The sequence below is a fragment of the Drosophila gunungcola genome (genome assembly GCF_025200985.1).
Source record: "Drosophila gunungcola strain Sukarami chromosome 2R unlocalized genomic scaffold, Dgunungcola_SK_2 000004F, whole genome shotgun sequence".
Taxonomy (NCBI): domain Eukaryota; kingdom Metazoa; phylum Arthropoda; class Insecta; order Diptera; family Drosophilidae; genus Drosophila; species Drosophila gunungcola.
In genome coordinates, this window is record NW_026453167.1 from 5,310,539 (window position 1) to 5,337,830 (window position 27,292).

Sequence of the window (27,292 nt, forward strand, 5' to 3'; positions counted from 1 at the left end):
AATAGTCTCTTTAGGTTTGAGACTTAATTTTCCAAGAATCTGCATTTAAATGTCGGCTTGTAATTTCGGGTCGATTTTTTGATATTTTAATGATGTAACCCCTTTCTATTTTTCCCAAAAATGGCTTCGTTGAAAAATGACCTAAAACCAGCAGTTCTAATTGCATAACTTTTCTCTCCGAAATCCGATTCCGAAAAGGCATACCTCTATAGGTTTGTGGCTTAGTTTTCTAAGAATCTGCGTTTAAATTTGCTATTAAAGTTAATGGCGTTTTTCCTGTCGATTTAACAAAATTACATTGTAAAAAAATGGCTTTGCAGAAAAGTGACCTAAATCCAGCCATTTCAAGGCCATAACTTTTCTTAAAGATATCTGATTTTAAAAAGGAATAGCTCTTTAGTTTTGAGGCTTAATTTTCCAAGAATCTGCATTTAAATTTCGGCTTGTAATTTCGGGTCGATTTTTTGATATTTTAATGATGTAACCCCTTTCTATTTTTCCAAAAATGGCTTCGTTGAAAAATGACCTAAACCTAGCAGTTCTAATTGCATAACTTTTCTCTCCGAAATCCGATTCCGAAAAGGCATACCTCTATAGGTTTGTGGCTTAGTTTTCTAAGAATCTGCATTTAAATGTCGGCTTGTAATTTCGGGTCGATTTTTTGATATTTTAATGATGTAACCCCTTTCTATTTTTCCCAAAAATGGCTTCGTTGAAAAATGACCTAAAACCAGCAGTTATAATTGCATAACTTTTCTCTCCGAAATCCGATTCCGAAAAGGCATACCTCTATAGGTTTGTGGCTTAGTTTTCTAAGAATCTGCGTTTAAATTTTGCTATTAAAGTTAATGGCGTTTTTCCTGTCGATTTAACAAAATTAACATTGTAAAAAAATGGCTTTGCAGAAAAGTGACCTAAATCCAGCCATTTCAAGGCCATAACTTTTCTTAAAGATATCTGATTTTAAAAAGGAATAGCTCTTTAGTTTTGAGGCTTAATTTTCCAAGAATCTGCATTTAAATTTCGGCTTGTAATTTCGGGTCGATTTTTTGATATTTTAATGATGTAATCCCTTTCTATTTTTCCCAAAAATGGCTTCGTTGAAAAATGACCTAAACCCAGCAGTTCTAATTGCATAACTTTTCTCTCCGAAATCCGATTCCGAAAAGGCATACCTCTATAGGTTTGTGGCTCAGTTTTCTAAGAATCTGCGTTTAAATGTCGGCTTGTAATTTCGGGTCGATTTTTTGATATTTTAATGATGTAACCCCTTTCTATTTTTCCCAAAAATGGCTTCGTTGAAAAATGACCTAAAACCAGCAGTTATAATTGCATAACTTTTCTCTCCGAAATCCGATTCCGAAAAGGCATACCTCTATTGGTTTGTGGCTTAGTTTTCTAAGAATCTGCGTTTAAATTTTGCTATTAAAGTTAATGGCGTTTTTCCTGTCGATTTAACAAAATTAACATTGTAAAAAAATGGCTTTGCAGAAAAGTGACCTAAATCCAGCCATTTCAAGGCCATAACTTTTCTTAAAGATATCTGATTTTAAAAAGGAATAGCTCTTTAGTTTTGAGGCTTAATTTTCAAAGAATCTGCATTTCAGATATTTTCTTAAAGATATCTGATTTTAAAAAGGAATAGCTCTTTAGTTTTGAGGCTTAATTTTCCAAGAATCTGCATTTAAATTTCGGCTTGTAATTTCGGGTCGATTTTTTGATATTTTAATGATGTAATTCCTTTCTATTTTTCCCAAAAATGGCTTCGTTGAAAAATGACCTAAACCCAGCAGATCTAATTGCATAACTTTTCTCTCCGAAATCCGATTCCGAAAAGGCATACCTCTATAGGTTTGTGGCTCAGTTTTCTAAGAATCTGCGTTTAAATGTCGGCTTGTAATTTCGGGTCGATTTTTTGATATTTTAATGATGTAACCCCTTTCTATTTTTCCCAAAAATGGCTTCGGTGAAAAATGACCTAAAACCAGCAGTTCTAATTGCATAACTTTTCTCTCCGAAATCCGATTCCGAAAAGGCATACCTCTATAGGTTTGTGGCTCAGTTTTCTAAGAATCTGCGTTTAAATTTTGCTATTAAAGTTAATGGCGTTTTTCCTGTCGATTTAACAAAATTAACATTGTAAAAAAATGGCTTTGCAGAAAAGTGACCTAAATCCAGCCATTTCAAGGCCATAACTTTTCTTAAAGATATCTGATTTTAAAAAGGAATGTCTCTTTAGGTTTGAGACTTAATTTTCCAAGAATCTGCATTTAAATGTCGGCTTGTAATTTCGGGTCGATTTTTTGATATTTTAATAATGTAACCCCTTTCTATTTTTCCCAAAAATGGCTTCGTTGAAAAATGACCTAAAACCAGCAGTTCTAATTGCATAACTTTTCTCTCCGAAATCCGATTCCGAAAAGGCATACCTCTATAGGTTTGTGGCTTAGTTTTCTAAGAATCTGCGTTTAAATTTTGCTATTAAAGTTAATGGCGTTTTTCCTGTCGATTTAACAAAATTAACATTGTAAAAAAATGGCTTTGCAGAAAAGTGACCTAAATCCAGCCATTTCAAGGCCATAACTTTTCTTAAAGATATCTGATTTTAAAAAGGAATAGCTCTTTAGTTTTGAGGCTTAATTTTCCAAGGAATCTGCATTTAAATTTCGGCTTGTAATTTCGGGTCGATTTTTTGATATTTTAATGATGTAACCCCTTTCTATTTTTCCCAAAAATGGCTTCGTTGAAAAATGACCTAAACCAGCAGTTCTAATTGCATAACTTTTCTCTCCGAAATCCGATTCCGAAAAGGCATACCTCTATAGGTTTGTGGCTTAGTTTTCTAAGAATCTGCATTTAAATGTCGGCTTGTAATTTCGGGTCGATTTTTTGATATTTTAATGATGTAACCCCTTTCTATTTTTCCCAAAAATGGCTTCGTTGAAAAATGACCTAAAACCAGCAGTTCTAATTGCATAACTTTTCTCTCCGAAATCCGATTCCGAAAAGGCATACCTCTATTGGTTTGTGGCTTAGTTTTCTAAGAATCTGCGTTTAAATTTTGCTATTAAGTTAATGGCGTTTTTCCTGTCGATTTAACAAATTAACATTGTAAAAAAATGGCTTTGCAGAAAAGTGACCTAAATCCAGCCATTTCAAGGCCATAACTTTTCTTAAAGATATCTGATTTTAAAAAGGAATAGCTCTTTAGTTTTGAGGCTTAATTTTCCAAGAATCTGCATTTAAATTTCGGCTTGTAATTTCGGGTCGATTTTTTGATATTTTAATGATGTAATTCCCTTTCTATTTTTCCCAAAAATGGCTTCGTTGAAAAATGACCTAAACCCAGCAGTTCTAATTGCATAACTTTTCTCTCCGAAATCCGATTCCGAAAAGGCATACCTCTATAGGTTTGTGGCTCAGTTTTCTAAGAATCTGCGTTTAAATGTCGGCTTGTAATTTCGGGTCGATTTTTGATATTTTAATGATGTAACCCCTTTCTATTTTTCCCAAAAATGGCTTCGTTGAAAAATGACCTAAAACCAGCAGTTATAATTGCATAACTTTTCTCTCCGAAATCCGATTCCGAAAAGGCATACCTCTATTGGTTTGTGGCTTAGTTTTCTAAGAATCTGCGTTTAAATTTTGCTATTAAAGTTAATGGCGTTTTTCCTGTCGATTTAACAAAATTAACATTGTAAAAAAATGGCTTTGCAGAAAAGTGACCTAAATCCAGCCATTTCAAGGCCATAACTTTTCTTAAAGATATCTGATTTTAAAAAGGAATAGCTCTTTAGTTTTGAGGCTTAATTTTCAAAGAATCTGCATTTCAGATATTTTCTTAAAGATATCTGATTTTAAAAAGGAATAGCTCTTTAGTTTTGAGGCTTAATTTTCCAAGAATCTGCATTTAAATTTCGGCTTGTAATTTCGGGTCGATTTTTTGATATTTTAATGATGTAATTCCTTTCTATTTTTCCCAAAAATGGCTTCGTTGAAAAATGACCTAAACCCAGCAGATCTAATTGCATAACTTTTCTCTCCGAAATCCGATTCCGAAAAGGCATACCTCTATAGGTTTGTGGCTCAGTTTTCTAAGAATCTGCGTTTAAATGTCGGCTTGTAATTTCGGGTCGATTTTTTGATATTTTAATGATGTAACCCCTTTCTATTTTTCCCAAAAATGGCTTCGGTGAAAAATGACCTAAAACCAGCAGTTCTAATTGCATAACTTTTCTCTCCGAAATCCGATTCCGAAAAGGCATACCTCTATAGGTTTGTGGCTCAGTTTTCTAAGAATCTGCGTTTAAATTTTGCTATTAAAGTTAATGGCGTTTTTCCTGTCGATTTAACAAAATTAACATTGTAAAAAAATGGCTTTGCAGAAAAGTGACCTAAATCCAGCCATTTCAAGGCCATAACTTTTCTTAAAGATATCTGATTTTAAAAAGGAATGTCTCTTTAGGTTTGAGACTTAATTTTCCAAGAATCTGCATTTAAATGTCGGCTTGTAATTTCGGGTCGATTTTTTGATATTTTAATAATGTAACCCCTTTCTATTTTTCCCAAAAATGGCTTCGTTGAAAAATGACCTAAAACCAGCAGTTCTAATTGCATAACTTTTCTCTCCGAAATCCGATTCCGAAAAGGCATACCTCTATAGGTTTGTGGCTTAGTTTTCTAAGAATCTGCGTTTAAATTTTGCTATTAAAGTTAATGGCGTTTTTCCTGTCGATTTAACAAAATTAACATTGTAAAAAAATGGCTTTGCAGAAAAGTGACCTAAATCCAGCCATTTCAAGGCCATAACTTTTCTTAAAGATATCTGATTTTAAAAAGGAATAGCTCTTTAGTTTTGAGGCTTAATTTTCCAAGAATCTGCATTTAAATTTCGGCTTGTAATTTCGGGTCGATTTTTTGATATTTTAATGATGTAACCCCTTTCTATTTTTTCCAAAAATGGCTTCGTTGAAAAATGACCTAAACCTAGCAGTTCTAATTGCATAACTTTTCTCTCCGAAATCCGATTCCGAAAAGGCATACCTCTATAGGTTTGTGGCTTAGTTTTCTAAGAATCTGCGTTTAAATTTTGCTATTAAAGCTAATGGCGTTTTTCCTGTCGATTTAACAAAATTTACATTGTAAAAAAATGGCTTTGCAGAAAAGTGACCTAAATCCAGCCATTTCAAGGCCATAACTTTTCTTAAAGATATCTGATTTTAAAAAGGAATAGCTCTTTAGTTTGAGACTTAGTTTTCCTAAGAATCTGCATTTAAATGTCGGCTTGTAATTTCGGGTCGATTTTTTGATATTTTAATGATGTAACCCCTTTCTATTTTTCCCAAAAATGGCTTCGTTGAAAAATGACCTAAAACCAGCAGTTATAATTGCATAACTTTTCTCTCCGAAATCCGATTCCGAAAAGGCATACCTCTATAGGTTTGTGGCTTAGTTTTCTAAGAATCTGCATTTAAATGTCGGCTTGTAATTTCGGGTCGATTTTTTGATATTTTAATGATGTAACCCCTTTCTATTTTTCACAAAAATGGCTTCGTTGAAAAATGACCTAAAACCAGCAGTTCTAATTGCATAATTTTTCTCTCCGAAATCCGATTCCGAAAAGGCATACCTCTATAGGTTTGTGGCTTAGTTTTCTAAGAATCTGCGTATAAATTTTGCTATTAAAGTTAATGGCGTTTTTCCTGTCGACTTAACAAAATTTACATTGTAAAAAAACGGCTTTGCAGAAAAGTGACCTAAATCCATCCATTTCAAGGCCATAACTTTTCTTTAAGATACCTGATTTTAAAAAGGAATAGCTCTTTAGTTTTGAGGCTTAATTTTCCAAGAATCTGCATTTAAATTTCGGCTTGTAATTTCGGGTCGATTTTTTGATATTTTAATGATGTAACCCCTTTCTATTTTTCCCAAAAATGGCTTCGTTGAAAAATGACCTAAAACCAGCAGTTCTAATTGCATAACTTTTCTCTCCGAAATCCGATTCCGAAAAGGCATACCACTATAGGTTTGTGGCTTAGTTTTCTAAGAATCTGCATTTAAATGTCGGCTTGTAATTTCGGGTCAATTTTTTGATATGTTAATGATGTAACCCCTTTTATTTTTCCCAAAAATGGCTTCGTTGAAAAATGACCTAAAACCAGCAGTTCTAATTGCACAACTTTTCTCTCCGAAATCCGATTCCGAAAAGGCATACCTCTATAGGTTTGTGGCTTAGTTTTCTAAGAATCTGCGTTTAAATTTTGCTATTAAAGTTAATGGCGTTTTTCCTGTCGATTTAACAAAATTTACATTGTAAAAAAATGGCTTTGCAGAAAAGTAACCTAAATCCAGCCATTTCAAGGCCATAACTTTTCTTAGAGATATCTGATTTTAAAAAGGAATAGCTCTTTAGTTTTGAGACTTAATTTTCCAAGAATCTGCATTTAAATTTCGGATTGTAATTTCGGGTCGATTTTTTGATATTTTAATGATGTAACCCCTTTCTATTTTTCCCAAAAATGGCTTCGTTGAAAAATGACCTAAAACCAGCAGTTCTAATTGCATAACTTTTCTCTCCGAAATCCGATTCCGAAAAGGCACCTCTATAGGTTTGTGGCTTAGTTTTCTAAGATCTGCATTTAAATGTCGGCTTGTAATTTCGGATCGATTTTTTGATATTTTAATGATGTAACCCCTTTCTATTTTTCCCAAAAATGGCTTCGTTGAAAAATGACCTAAAACCAGCAGTTCTAATTGCATAACTTTTCTCTCCGAAATCCGATTCCGAAAAGGCATACCTCTATAGGTTTGTGGCTTAGTTTTCTAAGAATCTGCGTGTAAATTTTTCTTTTAAAGTTAATGGCGTTTTCCCTGTCTATTTAACAAAATTTACATTGTAAAAAAAAATGGCTTTGCAGAAAAGTGACCTAAATCCATCCATTTCAAGGCCATAACTTTTCTTAAAGACATCTTAATTTTTCAAGAATCTGCATTTAAATGTCGGCTTGTAATTTCGGGTCGATTTTTTGATATTTTAATGATGTAACCCCTTTCTATTTTTCCCAAAAATGGCTTCGTTGAAAAATGACCTAAAACCAGCAGTTCTAATTGCATAACTTTTCTCTCCGAAATCCGATTCCGAAAAGGCATACCTCTATAGGTTTGTGGTTTAGTTTTCTAAGAATCTGCGTTTAAATTTTGCTATTAAAGTTAATGTCGTTTTTTTTAACGAATTAAATTAAATTTTGCTATTAAAGTTAATGGCGTTTTTCCTGTTGATTTAGCAAAATTTACATTGTAAAAAAATGGCTTTGCAGAAAAGTGACCTAAATCCAGCCATTTCAAGGCCATAACTTTTCTTAAAGATATCTGATTTTAAAAAGGAATAGCTCTTTAGGTTTGAGACTTAGTTTTCTAAGAATTTGCATTTAAATTTTGGCTTGTGATTTTGGGTTGGTTTTTCTGATATTTTAATGATGTAACCCCTTTCTATTTTTCTCAAAAATAGCTTCGTTGAAATATGACCTAAAACCAGCAGTTCTAATTGCATAACTTTTCTCTCCGAAATCCGATTCCGAAAAGGCATACCTCTATAGGTTTGTGGCTTAGTTTTCTAAGATCTGCATTTAAATGTCGGCTTGTAATTTCGGATCGATTTTTTGATATTTTAATGATGTAACCCCTTTCTATTTTTCCCAAAAATGGCTTCGTTGAAAAATGACCTAAAACCAGCAGTTCTAATTGCATAACTTTTCTCTCCGAAATCCGATTCCGAAAAGGCATACCTCTATAGGTTTGTGGCTTAGTTTTCTAAGAATCTGCGTTTAAATTTTGCTATTAAAGCTAATGGCGTTTTTCCTGTCGATTTAACAAAATTTACATTGTAAAAAAATGGCTTTGCAGAAAAGTGACCTAAATCCAGCCATTTCAAGGCCATAACTTTTCTTAAGATATCTGATTTTAAAAAGGAATAGCTCTTTAGGTTTGAGACTTAGTTTTCTAAGAATCTGCATTTAAATGTCGGCTTGTAATTTCGGGTCGATTTTTTGATATTTTAATGATGTAACCCCTTTCTATTTTTCCCAAAAATGGCTTCGTTGAAAAATGACCTAAAACCAGCAGTTATAATTGCATAACTTTTCTCTCCGAAATCCGATTCCGAAAAGGCATACCTCTATAGGTTTGTGGCTTAGTTTTCTAAGAATCTGCATTTAAATGTCGGCTTGTAATTTCGGGTCGATTTTTTGATATTTTAATGATGTAACCCCTTTCTATTTTTCACAAAAATGGCTTCGTTGAAAAATGACCTAAAACCAGCAGTTCTAATTGCATAATTTTTCTCTCCGAAATCCGATTCCGAAAAGGCATACCTCTATAGGTTTGTGGCTTAGTTTTCTAAGAATCTGCGTATAAATTTTGCTATTAAAGTTAATGGCGTTTTTCCTGTCGACTTAACAAAATTTACATTGTAAAAAAACGGCTTTGCAGAAAAGTGACCTAAATCCATCCATTTCAAGGCCATAACTTTTCTTTAAGATACCTGATTTTAAAAAGGAATAGCTCTTTAGTTTTGAGGCTTAATTTTCCAAGAATCTGCATTTAAATTTCGGCTTGTAATTTCGGGTCGATTTTTTGATATTTTAATGATGTAACCCCTTTCTATTTTTCCCAAAAATGGCTTCGTTGAAAAATGACCTAAAACCAGCAGTTCTAATTGCATAACTTTTCTCTCCGAAATCCGATTCCGAAAAGGCATACCACTATAGGTTTGTGGCTTAGTTTTCTAAGAATCTGCATTTAAATGTCGGCTTGTAATTTCGGGTCAATTTTTTGATATGTTAATGATGTAACCCCTTTTTATTTTTCCCAAAAATGGCTTCGTTGAAAAATGACCTAAAACCAGCAGTTCTAATTGCACAACTTTTCTCTCCGAAATCCGATTCCGAAAAGGCATACCTCTATAGGTTTGTGGCTTAGTTTTCTAAGAATCTGCGTTTAAATTTTGCTATTAAAGTTAATGGCGTTTTTCCTGTCGATTTAACAAAATTTACATTGTAAAAAAATGGCTTTGCAGAAAAGTAACCTAAATCCAGCCATTTCAAGGCCATAACTTTTCTTAGAGATATCTGATTTTAAAAAGGAATAGCTCTTTAGTTTTGAGACTTAATTTTCCAAGAATCTGCATTTAAATTTCGGATTGTAATTTCGGGTCGATTTTTTGATATTTTAATGATGTAACCCCTTTCTATTTTTCCCAAAAATGGCTTCGTTGAAAAATGACCTAAAACCAGCAGTTCTAATTGCATAACTTTTCTCTCCGAAATCCGATTCCGAAAAGGCACCTCTATAGGTTTGTGGCTTAGTTTTCTAAGATCTGCATTTAAATGTCGGCTTGTAATTTCGGATCGATTTTTTGATATTTTAATGATGTAACCCCTTTCTATTTTTCCCAAAATGGCTTCGTTGAAAAATGACCTAAAACCAGCAGTTCTAATTGCATAACTTTTCTCTCCGAAATCCGATTCCGAAAAGGCATACCTCTATAGGTTTGTGGCTTAGTTTTCTAAGAATCTGCGTGTAAATTTTTCTTTTAAAGTTAATGGCGTTTTCCCTGTCTATTTAACAAAATTTACATTGTAAAAAAAATGGCTTTGCAGAAAAGTGACCTAAATCCATCCATTTCAAGGCCATAACTTTTCTTAAAGACATCTTAATTTTTCAAGAATCTGCATTTAAATGTCGGCTTGTAATTTCGGGTCGATTTTTTGATATTTTAATGATGTAACCCCTTTCTATTTTTCCCAAAAATGGCTTCGTTGAAAAATGACCTAAAACCAGCAGTTCTAATTGCATAACTTTTCTCTCCGAAATCCGATTCCGAAAAGGCATACCTCTATAGGTTTGTGGTTTAGTTTTCTAAGAATCTGCGTTTAAATTTTGCTATTAAAGTTAATGTCGTTTTTTTTAACGAATTAAATTAAATTTTGCTATTAAAGTTAATGGCGTTTTTCCTGTTGATTTAGCAAAATTTACATTGTAAAAAAATGGCTTTGCAGAAAAGTGACCTAAATCCAGCCATTTCAAGGCCATAACTTTTCTTAAAGATATCTGATTTTAAAAAGGAATAGCTCTTTAGGTTTGAGACTTAGTTTTCTAAGAATTTGCATTTAAATTTTGGCTTGTGATTTTGGGTTGGTTTTTCTGATATTTTAATGATGTAACCCCTTTCTATTTTTCTCAAAAATAGCTTCGTTGAAATATGACCTAAAACCAGCAGTTCTAATTGCATAACTTTTCTCTCCGAAATCCGATTCCGAAAAGGCATACCTCTATAGGTTTGTGGCTTAGTTTTCTAAGATCTGCATTTAAATGTCGGCTTGTAATTTCGGATCGATTTTTTGATATTTTAATGATGTAACCCCTTTCTATTTTTCCCAAAAATGGCTTCGTTGAAAAATGACCTAAAACCAGCAGTTCTAATTGCATAACTTTTCTCTCCGAAATCCGATTCCGAAAAGGCATACCTCTATAGGTTTGTGGCTTAGTTTTCTAAGAATCTGCGTTTAAATTTTGCTATTAAAGTTAATGGCGTTTTTCCTGTCGATTTAACAAAATTTACATTGTAAAAAAATGGCTTTGCAGAAAAGTGACCTAAATCCAGCCATTTGAAGGCCATAACTTTTCTTAAAGATATCTGATTTTAAAAAGGAATAGCTCTTTAGGTTTGAGACTTAGTTTTCTAAGAATCTGCATTTAAATTTTGGCTTGTGATTTTGGGTTGGTTTTTCTGATATTTTAATGATGTAACCCCTTTCTATTTTTCTCAAAAATAGCTTCGTTGAAATATGACCTAAAACCAGCAGTTCTAATTGCATAACTTTTCTCTCCGAAATCCGATTCCGAAAAGGCATACCTCTGTAGGTTTGTGGCTTAGTTTTCTAAGAATCTGCGTTTAAATTTTGCTATTAAAGTTAATGTCGTTTTTTTTAACGAATTAACAAAATTTTCATTTTTATTTAAATCTAGCCATTTCAAGGCCATAACTTTTCTTAAAGATATCTGATTTTAAAAAGGAATAGCTCTTTAGGTTTGAGACTTCGTTTTCCAAGAATCTGCATTTAAATTTTTGCTTGTGATTTTGGGTTGGTTTTTCTGATATTTTAATGATGTAACCCCTTTCTATTTTTCTCAAAAATAGCTTCGTTGAAATATGACCTAAAACCAGCAGTTCTAATTGCATAACTTTTCTCTCCGAAATCCGATTCCGAAAAGGCATACCTCTATTGGTTTGTGGCTTAGTTTTCTAAGAATCTGCGTTTAAATTTTGCTATTAAAGTTAATGGCGTTTTTCCTGTCGATTTAACAAAATTTACATTGTAAAAAAATGGCTTTGCAGAAAAGTGACCTAAATCCAGCCATTTCAAGGCCATAACTTTTCTTAAAGATATCTGATTTTAAAAAGGATTAGCTCTTTAGGTTTGAGACTTAATTTTCAAGAATCTGCATTTAAATGTCGGCTTGTAATTTCGGGTCGATTTTTTGATATTTTAATGATGTAACCCCTTTTTATTTTCCCAAAAATGGCTTCGTTGAAAAATGACCTAAAACCAGCAGTTCTAATTGCATAACTTTTCTCTCCGAAATCCGATTCCGAAAAGGCATACCTCTATAGGTTTGTGGCTTAGTTTTCTAAGAATCTGCGTTTAAATTTTGCTATTAAAGTTAATGGCGTTTTTCCTGTCGATTTAACAAAACTTACATTGTAAAAAAATGGCTTTGCAGAAAAGTGACCTAAATCCAGCCATTTCAAGGCCATAACTTTTCTTAAAGATATCTGATTTTAAAAAGGAATAGCTCTTTAGGTTTGAGACTTAATTTTCCAAGAATCTGCATGTAAATGTCGGCTTGTAATTTCGGGTCAATTTTCTGATATTTTAATGATGTAACCCCTTTCTATTTTTCTCAAAAATAGCTTCGTTGAAATATGACCTAAAACCAGCAGTTCTAATTGCATAACTTTTCTCTCCGAAATCCGATTCCGAAAAGGCATACCTCTATAGGTTTGTGGCTTAGTTTTCTAAGATCTGCATTTAAATGTCGGCTTGTAATTTCGGATCGATTTTTTGATATTTTAATGATGTAACCCCTTTCTATTTTTCCCAAAAATGGCTTCGTTGAAAAATGACCTAAAACCAGCAGTTCTAATTGCATAACTTTTCTCTCCGAAATCCGATTCCGAAAAGGCATACCTCTATAGGTTTGTGGCTTAGTTTTCTAAGAATCTGCGTTTAAATTTTGCTATTAAAGTTAATGGCGTTTTTCCTGTCGATTTAACAAAATTTACATTGTAAAAAAATGGCTTTGCAGAAAAGTGACCTAAATCCAGCCATTTGAAGGCCATAACTTTTCTTAAAGATATCTGATTTTAAAAAGGAATAGCTCTTTAGGTTTGAGACTTAGTTTTCTAAGAATCTGCATTTAAATTTTGGCTTGTGATTTTGGGTTGGTTTTTCTGATATTTTAATGATGTAACCCCTTTCTATTTTTCTCAAAAATAGCTTCGTTGAAATATGACCTAAAACCAGCAGTTCTAATTGCATAACTTTTCTCTCCGAAATCCGATTCCGAAAAGGCATACCTCTGTAGGTTTGTGGCTTAGTTTTCTAAGAATCTGCGTTTAAATTTTGCTATTAAAGTTAATGTCGTTTTTTTTAACGAATTAACAAAATTTTCATTTTTATTTAAATCTAGCCATTTCAAGGCCATAACTTTTCTTAAAGATATCTGATTTTAAAAAGGAATAGCTCTTTAGGTTTGAGACTTCGTTTTCCAAGAATCTGCATTTAAATTTTTGCTTGTGATTTTGGGTTGGTTTTTCTGATATTTTAATGATGTAACCCCTTTCTATTTTTCTCAAAAATAGCTTCGTTGAAATATGACCTAAAACCAGCAGTTCTAATTGCATAACTTTTCTCTCCGAAATCCGATTCCGAAAAGGCATACCTCTATTGGTTTGTGGCTTAGTTTTCTAAGAATCTGCGTTTAAATTTTGCTATTAAAGTTAATGGCGTTTTTCCTGTCGATTTAACAAAATTTACATTGTAAAAAAATGGCTTTGCAGAAAAGTGACCTAAATCCAGCCATTTCAAGGCCATAACTTTTCTTAAAGATATCTGATTTTAAAAAGGATTAGCTCTTTAGGTTTGAGACTTAATTTTCAAGAATCTGCATTTAAATGTCGGCTTGTAATTTCGGGTCGATTTTTTGATATTTTAATGATGTAACCCCTTTTTATTTTTCCCAAAAATGGCTTCGTTGAAAAATGACCTAAAACCAGCAGTTCTAATTGCATAACTTTTCTCTCCGAAATCCGATTCCGAAAAGGCATACCTCTATAGGTTTGTGGCTTAGTTTTCTAAGAATCTGCGTTTAAATTTTGCTATTAAAGTTAATGGCGTTTTTCCTGTCGATTTAACAAAACTTACATTGTAAAAAAATGGCTTTGCAGAAAAGTGACCTAAATCCAGCCATTTCAAGGCCATAACTTTTCTTAAAGATATCTGATTTTAAAAAGGAATAGCTCTTTAGGTTTGAGACTTAATTTTCCAAGAATCTGCATGTAAATGTCGGCTTGTAATTTCGGGTCAATTTTTTGATATTTTAATGATGTAACCCCTTTCTATTTTTCCCAAAAATGGCTTCGTTGAAAAATGACCTAAACCAGCAGTTCTAATTGCATAACATTTCTGTCCGAAATCCGATTCCAAAAAGACATACCTCTATAGGTTTGTGGCTTAGTTTTCTAAGAATCTGCGTTTAAATTTTGCTATTAAAGTTAATGTCGTTTTTTTTAACGAATTAACAAAATTTTCATTTTCATTTAAATCTAGCCATTTCAAGGCCATAACTTTACTTAAAGATATCTGATTTTAAAAAGGAATAGCTCTTTAGGTTTGAGACTTAGTTTTCCAAGAATCTGCATTTAAATTTTGGCTTGGTTTTTCTGATATTTTAATGATGTAACCCCTTTCTATTTTTCCCAAAAATAGCTTCGTTGAAATATGACCTAAAACCAGCAGTTCTAATTGCATTACTTTTCTCTCCGAAATCCGATTCCAAAAGGCATACCTCTATAGGTTTGTGGCTTAGTTTTCTAAGAATCTGCGTTTAAATTTTGCTATTAAAGTTAATGTCGTTTTTTTTAACGAATTAACAAAATTTTCATTTTCATTTAAATCTAGCCATTTCAAGGCCATAACTTTACTTAAAGATATCTGATTTTAAAAAGGAATAGCTCTTTAGGTTTGAGACTTAGTTTTCCAAGAATCTGCATTTAAATTTTGGCTTGGTTTTTCCGATATTTTAATGATGTAACCCCTTTCTATTTTTCCCAAAAATAGCTTCGTTGAAATATGACCTAAAACCAGCAGTTCTAATTGCATTACTTTTCTCTCCGAAATCCGATTCCAAAAAGGCATACCACTATAGGTTTGTGGCTTAGTTTTCTAAGAATCTGCGTTAAAATTTTGCTTTTAAAGTTAAAAAGGCGTAGCTCTTAAGGTTTGAACTTTAATTTTCCAAGAATCTGCATTTATATGTTGGCTTGGACTTTCGGGTCGAGTTTTTGATATTTTAATGTTTTAGAATATGTTTATAATGTATGAAGTTTATACAAGCTTTAGTCCATTATTTGTTATATAAATTTTTTAAAATAACTCTAATTTATTTTGACAAACGTTTCATCGTCCAAAATTTCAAAATTGTCCTTCCGGAAATGGAGTAAGTTCTCATTGAAACACTTGCTGCTTTCGTTGTGTAACTTCGTCATAACAGCCTTGATGTTTTTTACGCCAGCAGTTTCCGCCAAGTCCGAAAAATAGTAAATCTTGAAAAGAACAAAACATTTCTTTATGGAAGCTAAAAGTAAAGCAAATCTGATTTCAATCTTACTTGTTTGGGGCCCAGCATATGAGCATGTCGTTTCCGGTAGCCCTCTTCCCAAAGCTTGTCCATTTTTTCTTGGGTGTCCTTCAGCATCTCCTCTGTGGATGGAAGCTTATTGGATCCATTGTAGTAGCTCATGATGAACCGAGCCTGAAGGTCCATCATTTGTGCGGCACAAACGTAGAACGGCAATCCAATCAGGGCCATCGAAGGGTTTCTTATGTTGATGCACTGCTTGTACAACTCCTGGACAAAGTTGTCCTCCACATAGATGCCAGAATTAACTGTCAGGAAAGGGAAGGCATACTTATATCCTGTGCAAAAGAAAATGGTGTCGAACTGCTCGTAGGATCCGTCCACAAAATAGGCCCCGTTTTCATCGAGTTCTCGAACATCGGGTTTCTGTTGCACATTGTCAAAGAAAATGTTTTTCCCAATATCAGTCAAGTGGTGACTTATTGTTACTCGTTTCGCCGATCGGGAGATAATATTAGATAGGTCCATGCCACTTGGTCCAGCTCCAATAACAAGAACCGATTTACCTTGGTGCAAAATAGAACATTTAATAATATTTTATTGATGGCGTTTGTGCAACCACTTGTACAAATTACCTTCGAAAACTTCCCTACTTCTGAAATCGTGGCTGTGCAAGTAATCGCCCTTAAAGCGATTCAAATTGGGTATTTTACCATAGTTTGGGGTGTGGTAATGCCCGTTTGCCACCATTACCTTATCGAAGTAAAGGATTTCCACTTTGTTTGTAACTACATTTTTGAAAAGGACCTGCAAACGGTTCGGTTAGTGAATGATAATTAAAGCTGACCATAAGACTTACTTGCCACTTTGAATTCCTTTGCACAACTCGAATAACATAGGTGTTAAACCTTATATGCTTTTTCAGTTCAAAATGGTCGGCGTAATTGTTGAGGAAATCACAGATTTCGTCGGATCTCACATAGGAAACCGCATTCTGTCCGATTTCAAAGTCCGGAAAGCCCATGACTTCCTTTGGAAGATTAGTGCTATTTTCGAATATCCCTTATAGTATTTGGTGTCCCAAGGTTTTTGGAATAATGACTAAGGCCTACCGTAAATTTTTGTACATGCTGCTGTGAACATCGATGCCATTGACAACACCTGTTGCCTCATTGTACACCCAGGTTCCTCCAATTCGGTCAGATAGTTCGAATACAGTCGTATGGAAGCCGTTCTCAATGGAGTGTCGGGCACAGCAAAGACCTGCTGTTCCGGCCCCAATTATGCATACGCTTATCATATAACAGTTTTTTCAATTTATTATTATTAATTGCTTCTAGCTGCGATACGACGGGAACGCTTTGTACACTCCGATTGCCTTAACAAAACTGAGGATCGCGTTGTGATGTACTATATGGCTTCCCTACTTTGTATACCCCTAAAAAAGTCGGGTACTTGAACTTGTATGATAACTTTAAACTTTTACTAAATAGTGAAATCAAACATCAATTTCGCTTAATTTTAAAGAGAGTAATTATAATTTATTTCTTTCTTAATTTTTTTTTAAATGAAACTAATAAGTTCATTAGACAGTTAATATAAGAGTAGTACTAGCAAATTATTCAGTTCATAATAAAATTGTATAAGGTAAACAACTCTTTATTAGACGCTATGTGTAATTTAATTTAAATTGAAATGTAAAAACTTATAAAAGTTATTATAAGAGTATCTACTGTTCTCAATTTATTCAGGTCACTGTGCCAATTTTATTGTAATCGCACTGATAAGAATATAAAGCACAAGGCAATCTTTTTCACAGAGCTTCTGTATTTGCCTTGCCTTTTTGTTTTTAGTTTTTTACAGACAGATCAAGCATCCACATGTATTGATTTTATTGATATTTATTCTGCTGATAAGGGCACAAGCATAAAACAACATTCGCCACAGAGGCTGAAGTGCGCTCGTTTGGTTCTATAGTTCAAGGTATGGGTTAATATTGGTTGAAAGCCAAAGCAGTGGCTAAGTACGTCTGTAAATGAATATTTCTCTTGGCCCAGTCACTCTTTGACTTCGTCTTTTCCCACGCTAAACAACGAAACCAAATGTGAGAAAATTTGCATGGGTCAGGTAAATTTTGAACGTACGTGCTTCAGTACTCAGTATTAAAGTATTCGTTAAGAACGTCTAACATGGGACTAGCGGCTTGTATATGCACCAAAGTTATCCAGCTTGCAAGTATCTTTTCATGATCACAATCAAAGTTTTATTGGGTGAACCCATTTAGTGGAAAACTTTTGAGAACCTAATCGAGTTCAGTTTAATTTATTGATAGATTGCTACAGTGGCAGCGTTGATTGTTAAAAGATTGTCAGACAAACATTCGGAGAGGGTGTTTGTCGTAAACAAAAAACAATCCCGGGAATGGACACTCTTGAACAATATTTCTTGGTCAAAAGAGGGCGACGATTTCAGCACTCTTACTTTTCTGGGATACACCTTTATTTCAGCCGTTTACTTCTCACAAGGTAATTACTTTGCAGTTGTGAATCATCTACAGCTATAACTACTTGTTGTAAAAATATTTTATTTTTTGTTATAGAATTATTGATACAACCTCGAACTATGGTACAGCCGAAATAATTCTTTTGACCTGTGGAGTTATATTTTTCACCATAGAGGGTAATTGTCAATGAATACAATTACATTCAAAGTAACTGACAAAAAACGTTCTTTTCAAGGTCTACTGATATTTTTTACAGTGGAACAGTTACCCGAGGATCTTCTAATTTATGCCTATTCCCTGGGAACACTTTCTTTCATCTGCGCAGCTTTGTTTGCTCTGGACTTAATGCTGTTCAAAAACCTGTTAAAAGTTAAGAATTCAACAGTCCAAACAGATCAATTGAAAGACTCCTCAACAGTTGCCCTAAAAGTTTACAATTTGTCGCAAGAACCCAAGACAAACTGCTGCAACAATCGTCCCCAAACACAGATCATAAATGAAACTAATAGGAAATATTTACGAACAGATTTATAGATTCACTTAAAAACCATTCATATACATATCTGCATCATTCATTACCTTTATTGCCGTTAGTTTTTGAATGTAGTGAAACAAAATATGCATTATAAGATCGTGCTGTTAAGACAACTAATTGGATTTTGTATGTTAATAAAGTTTTTGACATTAATTAACGCTAGAAGCGGCCTCAACTGATACACAAAAATCGAATGTATTAAGAATGCTAACAGTGTACACTATAAATACAATAATAAAAGGTTTGGGCTCAGAACAGTAAAAATGATACCCTCGTCCTCCGTGCATCTCCCTTGGCTCTTCGAGCCATCCCGTAATGTCACATGCTCCCCTCGCTGCTGCTCGTCGTTCCTTTGGAGTCGCACATTCCACCGGCCATGTTCTCGTTCGACCTCTCCGAGGTGAGTCCTCCAGTTATCCCAGTTAAATTTAGTTTGTACTGCAAGGGGGACATTTGAATATTTTAGTAAGTTGCTTAAGAAACAACTTTATAGCTTATAGCTAGCAAGAACAAAATACAAAACATAAGTAAGAGCTATATTAAAATGCTCAATAGCAATACGTATTTTACAAATTAAGCAGACAGTATCTCTTTAATAAAAAGGTAATAAATATAAGCAAAGAATATACAGATGTATTGTATAATCTTCTGTATAAAACAAAACGAAATTCTCTTTAAAACTACAATATCGAGCAATTCAAAATTATATACAATTTTACGATAGCTTTAAATATATTGAAAGGGAACAATGCGACTTCAATTATTATAATGGTAATTATGTTGGTAAAGAAGCTGTTGCTCTTATGTTTAACAAGATGTGGTGCTTAATTATATTGTTGAGGAGTTCAATAGAATCCCAAAGAACAAAAGCCAAATCGATTCTTCTCATCTCCATTGAAATAAAAAATGTTATAAAAATCATACCTGTAATAATGCATGCTTTAATATCACAGTAAATTATAAACCTCATACACATTAAAATATTTGCAATCTTAACTATATGAAATGGCCGCATATCTTGGCTTAGACCTATTTACCTTAGTTGCGCACTCAAAGCACTTTGATACTACTTTATTTATAACGTTCATCAGGTTTTTGGTTTCTCTGATGACATGATCGACCTTCACAAAAGTGGCAGCTTTACCAACCGTGTGGTCTTTGACTGTAAATTGCAGTGCTTGGACAAAAGTCGGCACTCTATCTAAAATGTTAAGGAGATCCTTTTTGTTGTCACTAGCGGGAACCTGTATGCACATATGGTTACATTTGTTACATATTAGAAATACTTTTCTAAAGGAGAATAGAGATGTTACCTGGTATGAAAAGTGGCGGAGGACTTTGTAAAGTCGATTGGCTTCCTCCGCAAAATATTCGGCTTGAGTAAACAAATCCTGAGTTGTTCTTAGAGAACCGTTGCCCTTTGTAAACTGATACATTAGGAAAGCCATAGCTGACATGTTCTTGGCTCTCTTTAAAATGTCGTTGTCGTCCGACAAGTCTTCACTCCATTTTGATTGATATGTGTTTAGATCTCCATTGTTTTTGCCTTCGAGGCCAGAATACTCAACCATTTCTCCATCTTCTGTTGCAGGTACACCGGATTTTGTTAGTTTATCTGTGCTTTCACATTTCTGAAAGAACCGAGGGCAGGTAGATAGGGACAGTAGTCAATAGTGTTGTGAGAGTTTTTGGGGACTCACCTCAGTTTCAGCTTCTCTATCGTTCTTAGTCGTATTAATTGATACAAGTATCTTCTTGGCGATCATGGAAATTTCGTTCGTCAGCCACTTCCACATGTCCGAGAAGGACTCGAAGTTCTCGTTGGCCGCACTGCTGTTCGAGTACTTCCACAGGATCTTGGCCGCGATGAAGACCTGCGGTCCGTAGATCCGCAGATTGATGGCCAGGCACTTGGCCTGCACCTGCAACCTCTCCGTGGGCGCAATGTGCTGCAGGAGCTTGCAGATGTCGAAGATGTGGTCGCAGCAGTCGTGGAACTTCGTGGAGCGTTGGTTTAGATTGTCGATGTCGTAGTTCGTTGCCAGGACGTGGAACGATTTGACCAGCTTGGAGCAGATCTTCAGGGACTCGTTGAAGTCATCGATTTGGCTGGACACGGAGATGACCAGCTGCTTGCACAGCTCCTCCAGACTGCTCAGCATGCCCAGCTCCGGGTCGCGACCCTTCACCTGGACCCCGGCGCTCTCGTGCTGGTCCTTCATGATGGTGTTCAGATACAGGTCGAACTCCAGCTTGCAGTTGTCGCAGTAGGACAGTATGTTCTTTCGATGGTTGTGACTTATGTACGGGGAGTCTGTGAAGTCGTGGGCCTTCTCGAATAGCTTCTCGAATGCCACCGACAGCTCCTCGCGCAGGTCCATGCTCTCGGAACTGAGGTGCTTCCTGAAGTTGGTGTTGTTCACCATGCGTCCACCGCCGCCCGCCGATGTGGGGGCCAGGTTCTTTTCGGACTTCCAGAGATCGTCGTCCAGGAAATTAAAGTAAGCGTCGGAGTTGTTATTCCCCTCGTTGTTGCTCTCGTAGTAGCTCATCTGGTACTTGTACCTCTTGATGAGGTTTACAATGCGCTTTATTGTCGTGTATATGCTCTCGTTCTCGTAGTTCGGATTGCTGGCCTGCTTGTCGAAGGGCATGTGCTTCGCCGAATCGAAGATGCTGTCCTTCACCACAAAGTGGATGAGGTCCATGGCCCTTCGTATCTGGCAAAAGACCGTGTCGCGGTTCTCCTTCACAATCACACAGTCGCTGTGGATCAGGCTGTTCTTCGAGGACGTCAGCAGTATGGCAATAGACTTCTCCAGGATCTGACGGGCTGAGAACATCTGGGCCCGCCGCCGCTCCTCCTTGAAGGAGTTCCGATGGTGACCGGTGAGGTAGGCCAGCTCGATCATCTCCGTGCCGAAGACGGAGAAGGCCCGCACGAATTCGGTGAAGTTCATCACCGACTCCAGTTTTTCCAGGCTCTCGGAGGCTCGCTTCTTGGCGGTCAGTAGTTTCTTCACAACGATAATGTCCACCAGCAGTAGGATCCGCGTAACAGAGGACAGTAGGGACCTGGCCGCCAGGATAATGGCGCCATAGTCCTTCAGAGGCTCAATGTGGTGGCGAAGCTCCATGCCACCCAAAGGTGATACATCACATAGTCGTTCAATTGATTTTCCTGCAGAACATTGCATTAACATAAATAAATTTGGGTTAAATTAGTTAACTAGTTAATTAATTCCCACCTGCATCTCTGGCTTCTTTGGCAGCCTCGTACATGTCTCCCTTGATGTCAATATTTTCCTCGGCAATTATCTCTCCAATCGTTATGAATCGTTCCACAGCGATGTTCAGTAGGTGGCCTATGTTCCCAAAAGTGGACATGATTTGCTCGTTATCCATATCACGAACTCGAAAGCGTTGATTCTGCAAGGGAAGCAATATTGATCAAGTTTCATGGCCAATCAATAATCTCGGTGGAATAAAGGCGAGGCAACCACAGTTGGTTCCGCAGTAGGTCCGATTGAAACCGCCAACTCATTCCATAGCCGGTCGAACACTTACGTTTACAGTTGATTGACTGATTCCGTACATTTTGAATACGTCAATTCGCAATAAAAAAAATTGATTATAGTTTCTTAAATATCCACAAAGCGTATCCTAGGTATGTAACATTTTTATTTACTTCCTATTGATTTTTCTCAATACTAAGGCTAGCAGAGTTGAATAGACAATAGAAACTAAATCAAGTATTTGGCACTCAATAATACCGTCACTGATTAATGCGTCATAGTACGAGGGTTTATAGGTTTAAGCTCAAATAAAAGTCGATTTTTCAGCCAACAAAAGCTCCTTAGCTTAAATTAGTGTTATATGGCTAGGTGTCTGTAAACAACGTGTTTACTTGTAGACAAATATATGTGTATGCTCCCAGATTTGTGTGTGATTCGAGCTTGTAACAAATTGGTCTGCGCAGGATGTCTGCGCATAAAAACCATGTAGTACTGTACAATGCAACAGTTTCCCGTTACGAAGGGGTCGAAAATCGATTCAGCTGCTGGGATTCGATATTTGTTGAGGTTCTGCGAGGTAACTTTTCTTTATAGTTTTCAATTTTGTCTGCTTTTATTTTATAGATTTTCAATTTGATCGAATTGTTACAAAAAACATATAGCTTTCGACAGAATCAAAAAAAAAATAACGGTCATTTCAATTTGACAATTTTTGTTAACAGCAATAAATTACTTATTGTTAGATATCCGAAAAAGTTTTCAGTTGAATATAACATAATAAACCTTTATTTGTGCAAAGGCTCAAAGTGTATAATCGTCTAATAGAATATAAATAATTATTTTGAATCAACAGTTTGAATACCCCTATCAATAGGAACAGGTACTTCGCCCACCGAGCATAATAAAAAGTTACACAACACTGCCACCATATGATTTTTGCCGTATTTCATTTCCAAATGTTGTTACCTAAACACGAGCTCACCAAGTTCTTGGGAACCGCCAACGAAAAATAGCCTGATAACCTGGACCAACGTAACAATTGAATGGTTTAACAGACAACCGACGTAGATTTGTGTGTCGAGGGCAATCAAGCAGCGGTGAAGGAAGTGTAGCACAAAGTCCTTGCAAAGATGATGCGAAATTTCGGGATGTTATCAATAAGAAGGAGCAGCTGGATGGCCCGCTGGTGCTCCAAGGAGCGGGCGTGGGCGTCCGCCATGCAGCTCAATGCACCCACTCCTGCAGCGAACCACCAAAAGCTGTTGAATTGCCATATAACCGGTAGCCTCCAGCAAAGTCGGAGTCTCCACGAGAGTACCAACGCGGAAAGGGATCCCGGCAGCACCAAAGACAACGCGAGGAAGCCGGAGGACCTGGACCGAGCCTACGAGGTGCTGAGAACCACGCTGCCCAAGTTGTTCGTGGAGCCCCTGGACTATTCCATATACAGTCCGGGACTCATCTTCCAGAACAACATCACGGGCAAGCACACGGTGGGCCTGTATCACTACGTCAAACAGATCGCCATTTTGCGGACAGTGGGGCACCTGAAGTACGCCTACGTGAAGTTCGAGGTCCTCAAGATCACAAAGCACCAGGACGACTATACGGTGAGGATTAGGTGGCGAGTGCGGGGCATTTCCGGCCTGAAGGTCATGTTCCAGTTTTGGAAGTACAAAATCTGGCAGCTGAAGGAAGTGCTGAAGGATCAGGAGGCCTGGTACGATGGGTACTCTGTCTGCTATCTGGGTGACGAAGGGCTGATTGTGAAGCACGTTGTTGACAAAGTGATGCCCGACGAGAGTCGAGAGGCTGTTGAGAACACTTCTGCGTCGGCGCTGCCTCCGGGATCCTTGGCGGCGACCTCTTCCCAGAAGATCAACTGCCAATGAAGTCGTAGCTAGCTTTAAATGTTACTTATTTATTGTATTACTAAACGTAATAAACATAAACTGTGAAAATGTTTAGTAACTGCATTGAAGCTTTGTACAATATTCGATTTCAAACCGTCACTGCTTGAACGCGTACACCGATCCCTTTTTGATGTATTTGTACGGCCGCGAACGGCTCCGCTTGGCGAAGGCGCTTATGTAAGGCTTTTCCTTGTTGTACTCGACGGTGCTTTGCAAGGAGCCCTCCGTTTCGAGGAATATATCGAAGCTGTAGATGGTGCGGAAAAGTTGAGCATACAGTAGGCGTTCGTTGGCCTCCAACTGTTTGGGCTGCAGCGAGTTGGTCCAGAACTCCATCATCTAAAAAATGCAACTATTAATGTTTTTCTAGATTAGAGAGGGGTGTAACTATTAACCTTTATGGCCGAATTGTTTTGCGAGGTATGGCAGCCGTTCCAGTGTACATTTAAAATCCAAAGAGGCATTTCCAGAGGATAACTGCTCGGAATTCTGATAAAACACTCCATTTTGGCGGAGCCCCGGACGATAACAGCGCGATAAGAGTTATATGTAATACCCTTGTCGTCTGATGAAACATTAAATACGTCTGAAATTTGCGAATGAAACTCTTCGTGGGTAATGGCAGTCCATTGGACAAGGCTGCACGAAAGGCCTGCAGGATAGATGTTTTCCTTCAGAGTGTACAAATCAATGTCCTTGTACGTCAGCCCGCGAATCTGCTGGCTCAATCGCAGCCACGAGTTCCAGCGTTTGGCAAGACGATCAATAATCTCCCGGGTGTTCTTGTTCAAGTTCAGTTCGTGATTGTACAGCATGGAACTGTTCACGGTTGGAATGGAGCACATGCTTTGCAGCCAACAGAAAGGTTTTCCAAAGTCTTTGGCCTTCAGATAGCGGGTACATTCGTCAGCTGTCAGATCAGAGTTTCGAAGCTAAAATAGAGTGTTTAGAGTTTGTTAAGCAAACGAATTGAATTTAAGTCCTACCTCGTACTCAATTCCAGGAATGGGTATTTCATTACCCAAGTCATTGGTGTATAAATGTCGCAGGAGGTAGTGAACAAAGTTGGTATCACTGTGTAAAGACAAGTTGTTATTATGATATTTTTTATATTACGTTGATAAAGATTTACCCCAGGCTGTTGCCATTGCTGGAGGGGTTTAGTTGCCCCCAGACAGTGGCGCACTTAATCAACTGGAAATAACGAATCTGCAAAATAAGCTGATTCGATCCAGCTGCTCCAATCTATAAAGATAGCTTGTAAATTTACTGATGTATGGGAGGCATTACTGCTTACCGTCATGCAAATGTGCAATGGATGAGGAGCCAGTGCGTCCTCCAAACTATTCTCCAAAGGCTTCTCCCGCGATGTGGTTTCCTTTTCATTCTGCTCGTGGTGCAATGTGGCATACTGCTTCTCCTTGAGCAACTCCTGCATCTGAGCCTCGCTCTCATAGCCCACCACCTCGGCGGTGAAAGATTGGTCCTCGCTCGCCCTTTGCAGAGATTGCAGGTTGATGAACAAAATGTAAAGGGGCTTCGGCAGATACTTGACCACGGCGCTCAGCTTCCACTCCACGTCGAGGGACAGCTGGAGGGCATCGTGCAGCGGCTTCGTGGCGCCGAGCAGGGTGCGCAGGGCAGGCGCGAAGGAGATGTACCTCTGGGCGTGGCTGAGGTTGTCCTGCAGCAGTTCCTGCTTGGAGGTCAGCAGGGCGCTGTACTGCTTGTCGAGATCCTTCCGCAGGCGCAGCTCGCAGTCCAGGCGGTGCAGGTGCTGCTTGTGGCTGGACAAGTCCTCCTTCTCGTTGGCCATGTTCGGCAACTTGTCGGCGTACTCAGCCTCCGAGAGAAGCTCTAGACTGGTGTCCCGACTCTTAAACTTCTGGCAGCGCACGATCTCCTTCTTCAAGTGGCTCACTTCGTACAGAAGGTTCTGCAGCTGGAGGCGGCTCAGGTCGACCTTGCACTTCTCCAGGTGCAGTTTATCCCGTCCAGCCTTGATATTGTGCTTGACCTCGCGATTTGCGTGCTTCAGAGCCACAAACATTAAAGTGGCCGCCTTGCGTCCTTCGTCAGATGACTGCCCCTGCAAATAGTTAAGCTGTGAAATACGCTTTATACCATGTTCAAAATACACATTTTACCTTGCTCTTCGCCTCCATTATTCCCTCGATGGCTTTTTGCAGCTGCTCAAACTGCGTATTTAATATTGTTTCCATTTTAATCGGCAAAATTGTTTATCTGAAGCCGCAAATAATATGTTGAGAATAAAAAGTGTGACCAGTCTGGTCAAGCTACATAATATCAATATTCTTTAGGTATGTTAAAAAATCGTACTAGTATTTTTTCTTTGAGCATCAGCTGCTGTTACACCTGCAAACGGCTTTGTAAATAAAGTTAAAATTAATTCAAAATAACTCTTTAAATATTTGTTTTAAGCAATAGTAAGGCTCGTAAGTTAATTAACACCATGCTGCGAATGATCCAGAAAAGAACTAGTCTCATAAAGTTGCTGGTGCCCGGTCCCCGGTTTCATCAAACTATTGCGCAAACAGCGATAAAGGTGATTATCAATGATTATTTTTAAACTGTATTATTTTGTTTATAAATGATTATCTATTGATACTTATAAATATCTTACAGGAAATTCCAGCGATAAAACCCATAAGTATTCCAAAGAGCGACAAAACCGTGGGAAGATGGTTTCTGGGAGTCAGCGGCATGGTTTTTGTGGCAGTTGGCTTAGGTAGAGATTTACTTTTTCGAATATTAATAGTTTTTAACTAAAGTTTACTATTTTTAGGCGGCGTAACCAGACTAACAGAGTCCGGACTCTCCATGGTAACCTGGAAGCTGACGGGTGAACGGATGCCCAGAACCCAGGAGGAGTGGGAGCAGGAGTTCGCTCTGTATCAGCAGTATCCGGAGTACAAGCTGTGGGTAGCTCCCTAAATCCCCATCAATCCAATTACTAAGAACCCATCCTACTCTTTAGGAAAAATGTGAACATGACAGTCGATGAATTCAAGTTCATATTTATGATGGAGTACATGCACAGGATGTGGGGTCGTGCCATTGGCGGATTCTTCCTTCTGCCGGCCATTTACTTCTGGAGGAAGGGATACTTCTGTGCCAAGACCAAGAAGAGCGTCTTGCTGCTGGGCACGCTGATTGGTCTGCAGGGTCTGATGGGCTGGTACATGGTTAAGTCCGGACTGGAGGACCGCTTCCAGGATCCGAACGATGTGCCCCGAGTCTCCCAATACAGACTGGCCTCCCATCTGGCAGCCGCCTTCGTCCTGTACTCACTCTCCTTGTCGAGGGCCTTGGCCATGCTGGTCCCCACCAACACATTCGTGATCCAGGCCAGGAATGCATTTAATATCAAAGGCCTGTCGCATCTCACAAAGGCCATGGTCCTGTTGACAGCCATTTCCGGAGCATTTGTGGCCGGACTGGACGCCGGATTGGTGTACAACTCGTTCCCCAAGATGGGAGACAGTTGGATACCCGACGACATGTGGCAGTTTGAGCCGATACAAAGGAACATAACCGAGAATCCGACGACGGTGCAGTTCAACCACCGCATCCTGGGCATCAGCACGGTGACCCTGACCACAGCCCTGTGGCTGGTGACCAGGCGGATGCAGCTGCCCAAGCGGGCGAACTGGGCCATCAATGCCGTGGTGGCCATGGCCTGGACGCAGGCCACCCTTGGGGTAACCACGCTGCTGAACTACGTGCCCGTGCCTCTGGCGACTGCCCATCAATCCGGATCGCTGATTCTCCTGAGTTTCGCCTTGTGGTTATCGCACGAAGTTCGACTGCTGAAGTATCTGCCAAAGTGAGGGGCACAATAAATACTCGTTTGTGGAAACTAAATGCTTATTTATTTAATAAAATG

The 27,292-nt window shown here is 37.4% G+C and overlaps 6 protein-coding genes across 7 annotated transcripts; 3 read left to right on the top strand and 3 right to left on the bottom strand.

Annotated features, from left to right (window-relative positions):
• Positions 1–14,582: 14,582 nt before the first annotated feature.
• On the bottom strand, positions 14,583–16,312 carry LOC128253756 (senecionine N-oxygenase). The gene is made up of 5 exons (XM_052982426.1): positions 16,032–16,312; positions 15,779–15,965; positions 15,555–15,726; positions 14,950–15,485; positions 14,583–14,884 (listed from the first exon to the last, which is right to left on the bottom strand). The coding sequence occupies exons 1-5, from the start codon at positions 16,217–16,219 to the stop codon at positions 14,717–14,719; spliced, it is 1,251 nt and encodes a 416-aa protein (XP_052838386.1). The 5' UTR covers positions 16,220–16,312; the 3' UTR covers positions 14,583–14,716.
• Positions 16,313–16,917: 605 nt separating this feature from the next.
• Positions 16,918–17,962, top strand: LOC128253904 (uncharacterized). The gene is given in 5 exon segments (XM_052982610.1): positions 16,918–17,150; positions 17,252–17,426; positions 17,429–17,444; positions 17,519–17,598; positions 17,658–17,962. Coding segments are annotated over 5 exon segments (612 nt in total). The 5' UTR covers positions 16,918–17,108; the 3' UTR covers positions 17,957–17,962.
• Positions 17,963–17,978: 16 nt separating this feature from the next.
• Positions 17,979–21,937, bottom strand: LOC128253903 (alpha-catulin). Of its 2 annotated transcripts, none has more exons than XM_052982609.1 (6): positions 21,731–21,937; positions 21,206–21,386; positions 19,658–21,138; positions 19,271–19,588; positions 18,995–19,201; positions 17,979–18,395 (listed from the first exon to the last, which is right to left on the bottom strand). In XM_052982609.1, the coding sequence occupies exons 2-6, from the start codon at positions 21,360–21,362 to the stop codon at positions 18,276–18,278; spliced, it is 2,283 nt and encodes a 760-aa protein (XP_052838569.1). In that variant the 5' UTR covers positions 21,363–21,386; positions 21,731–21,937; the 3' UTR covers positions 17,979–18,275. The 2 variants fall into 2 exon arrangements, with proteins under 2 accessions (XP_052838569.1, XP_052838568.1); XM_052982608.1 differs by having other exon boundaries at positions 21,525–21,937.
• Positions 21,938–22,375: 438 nt separating this feature from the next.
• Positions 22,376–23,448, top strand: LOC128253906 (uncharacterized protein C6orf136 homolog). The gene has a single exon (XM_052982612.1). The coding sequence runs from the start codon at positions 22,603–22,605 to the stop codon at positions 23,362–23,364; it is 762 nt and encodes a 253-aa protein (XP_052838572.1). The 5' UTR covers positions 22,376–22,602; the 3' UTR covers positions 23,365–23,448.
• On the bottom strand, positions 23,374–25,671 carry LOC128253905 (THO complex subunit 5). Its single transcript, XM_052982611.1, has 6 exons — positions 25,533–25,671; positions 24,683–25,474; positions 24,518–24,630; positions 24,372–24,459; positions 23,781–24,317; positions 23,374–23,724 (listed from the first exon to the last, which is right to left on the bottom strand). The coding sequence occupies exons 1-6, from the start codon at positions 25,605–25,607 to the stop codon at positions 23,482–23,484; spliced, it is 1,848 nt and encodes a 615-aa protein (XP_052838571.1). The 5' UTR covers positions 25,608–25,671; the 3' UTR covers positions 23,374–23,481.
• A 67-nt stretch (positions 25,672–25,738) lies between these two features.
• LOC128253995 (cytochrome c oxidase assembly protein COX15 homolog) lies at positions 25,739–27,270 on the top strand. The gene is made up of 4 exons (XM_052982753.1): positions 25,739–25,951; positions 26,032–26,134; positions 26,192–26,324; positions 26,384–27,270. Exons 1-4 carry the CDS (start codon positions 25,859–25,861, stop codon positions 27,234–27,236), a joined length of 1,182 nt encoding a protein of 393 aa, XP_052838713.1. The 5' UTR covers positions 25,739–25,858; the 3' UTR covers positions 27,237–27,270.
• Positions 27,271–27,292: the final 22 nt, after the last annotated feature.

Coding starts and splice junctions, on each gene's coding strand:
- LOC128253756 (XM_052982426.1), bottom strand. CDS start 16,219: ATGATAAGCGTATGCATAATTGGGGCCGGAACAGCAGGTCTTTGCTGT. Junction 15,966..16,031: donor AGCATGTACAAAAATTTACG/GTAGGCCTTAGT, acceptor ATTCGAAAATAG/CACTAATCTTCCAAAGGAAG. Junction 15,727..15,778: donor AAAGGAATTCAAAGTGGCAA/GTAAGTCTTATG, acceptor AACCGTTTGCAG/GTCCTTTTCAAAAATGTAGT.
- LOC128253903 (XM_052982608.1), bottom strand. CDS start 21,554: ATGTACGGAATCAGTCAATCAACTGTAAAC. Junction 21,387..21,524: donor TCAGTCAATCAACTGTAAAC/GTAAGTGTTCGA, acceptor CTTCCCTTGCAG/AATCAACGCTTTCGAGTTCG. Junction 19,589..19,657: donor ATAGAGAAGCTGAAACTGAG/GTGAGTCCCCAA, acceptor CGGTTCTTTCAG/AAATGTGAAAGCACAGATAA.
- LOC128253906 (XM_052982612.1), top strand. CDS start 22,603: ATGATGCGAAATTTCGGGATGTTATCAATAAGAAGGAGCAGCTGGATG.
- LOC128253905 (XM_052982611.1), bottom strand. CDS start 25,607: ATGGAAACAATATTAAATACGCAGTTTGAGCAGCTGCAAAAAGCCATC. Junction 24,460..24,517: donor AGCAATGGCAACAGCCTGGG/GTAAATCTTTAT, acceptor GTCTTTACACAG/TGATACCAACTTTGTTCACT. Junction 23,725..23,780: donor AAAACAATTCGGCCATAAAG/GTTAATAGTTAC, acceptor TGCATTTTTTAG/ATGATGGAGTTCTGGACCAA.
- LOC128253995 (XM_052982753.1), top strand. CDS start 25,859: ATGCTGCGAATGATCCAGAAAAGAACTAGTCTCATAAAGTTGCTGGTG. Junction 26,135..26,191: donor TTTTGTGGCAGTTGGCTTAG/GTAGAGATTTAC, acceptor TACTATTTTTAG/GCGGCGTAACCAGACTAACA. Junction 26,325..26,383: donor CAGTATCCGGAGTACAAGCT/GTGGGTAGCTCC, acceptor CCTACTCTTTAG/GAAAAATGTGAACATGACAG.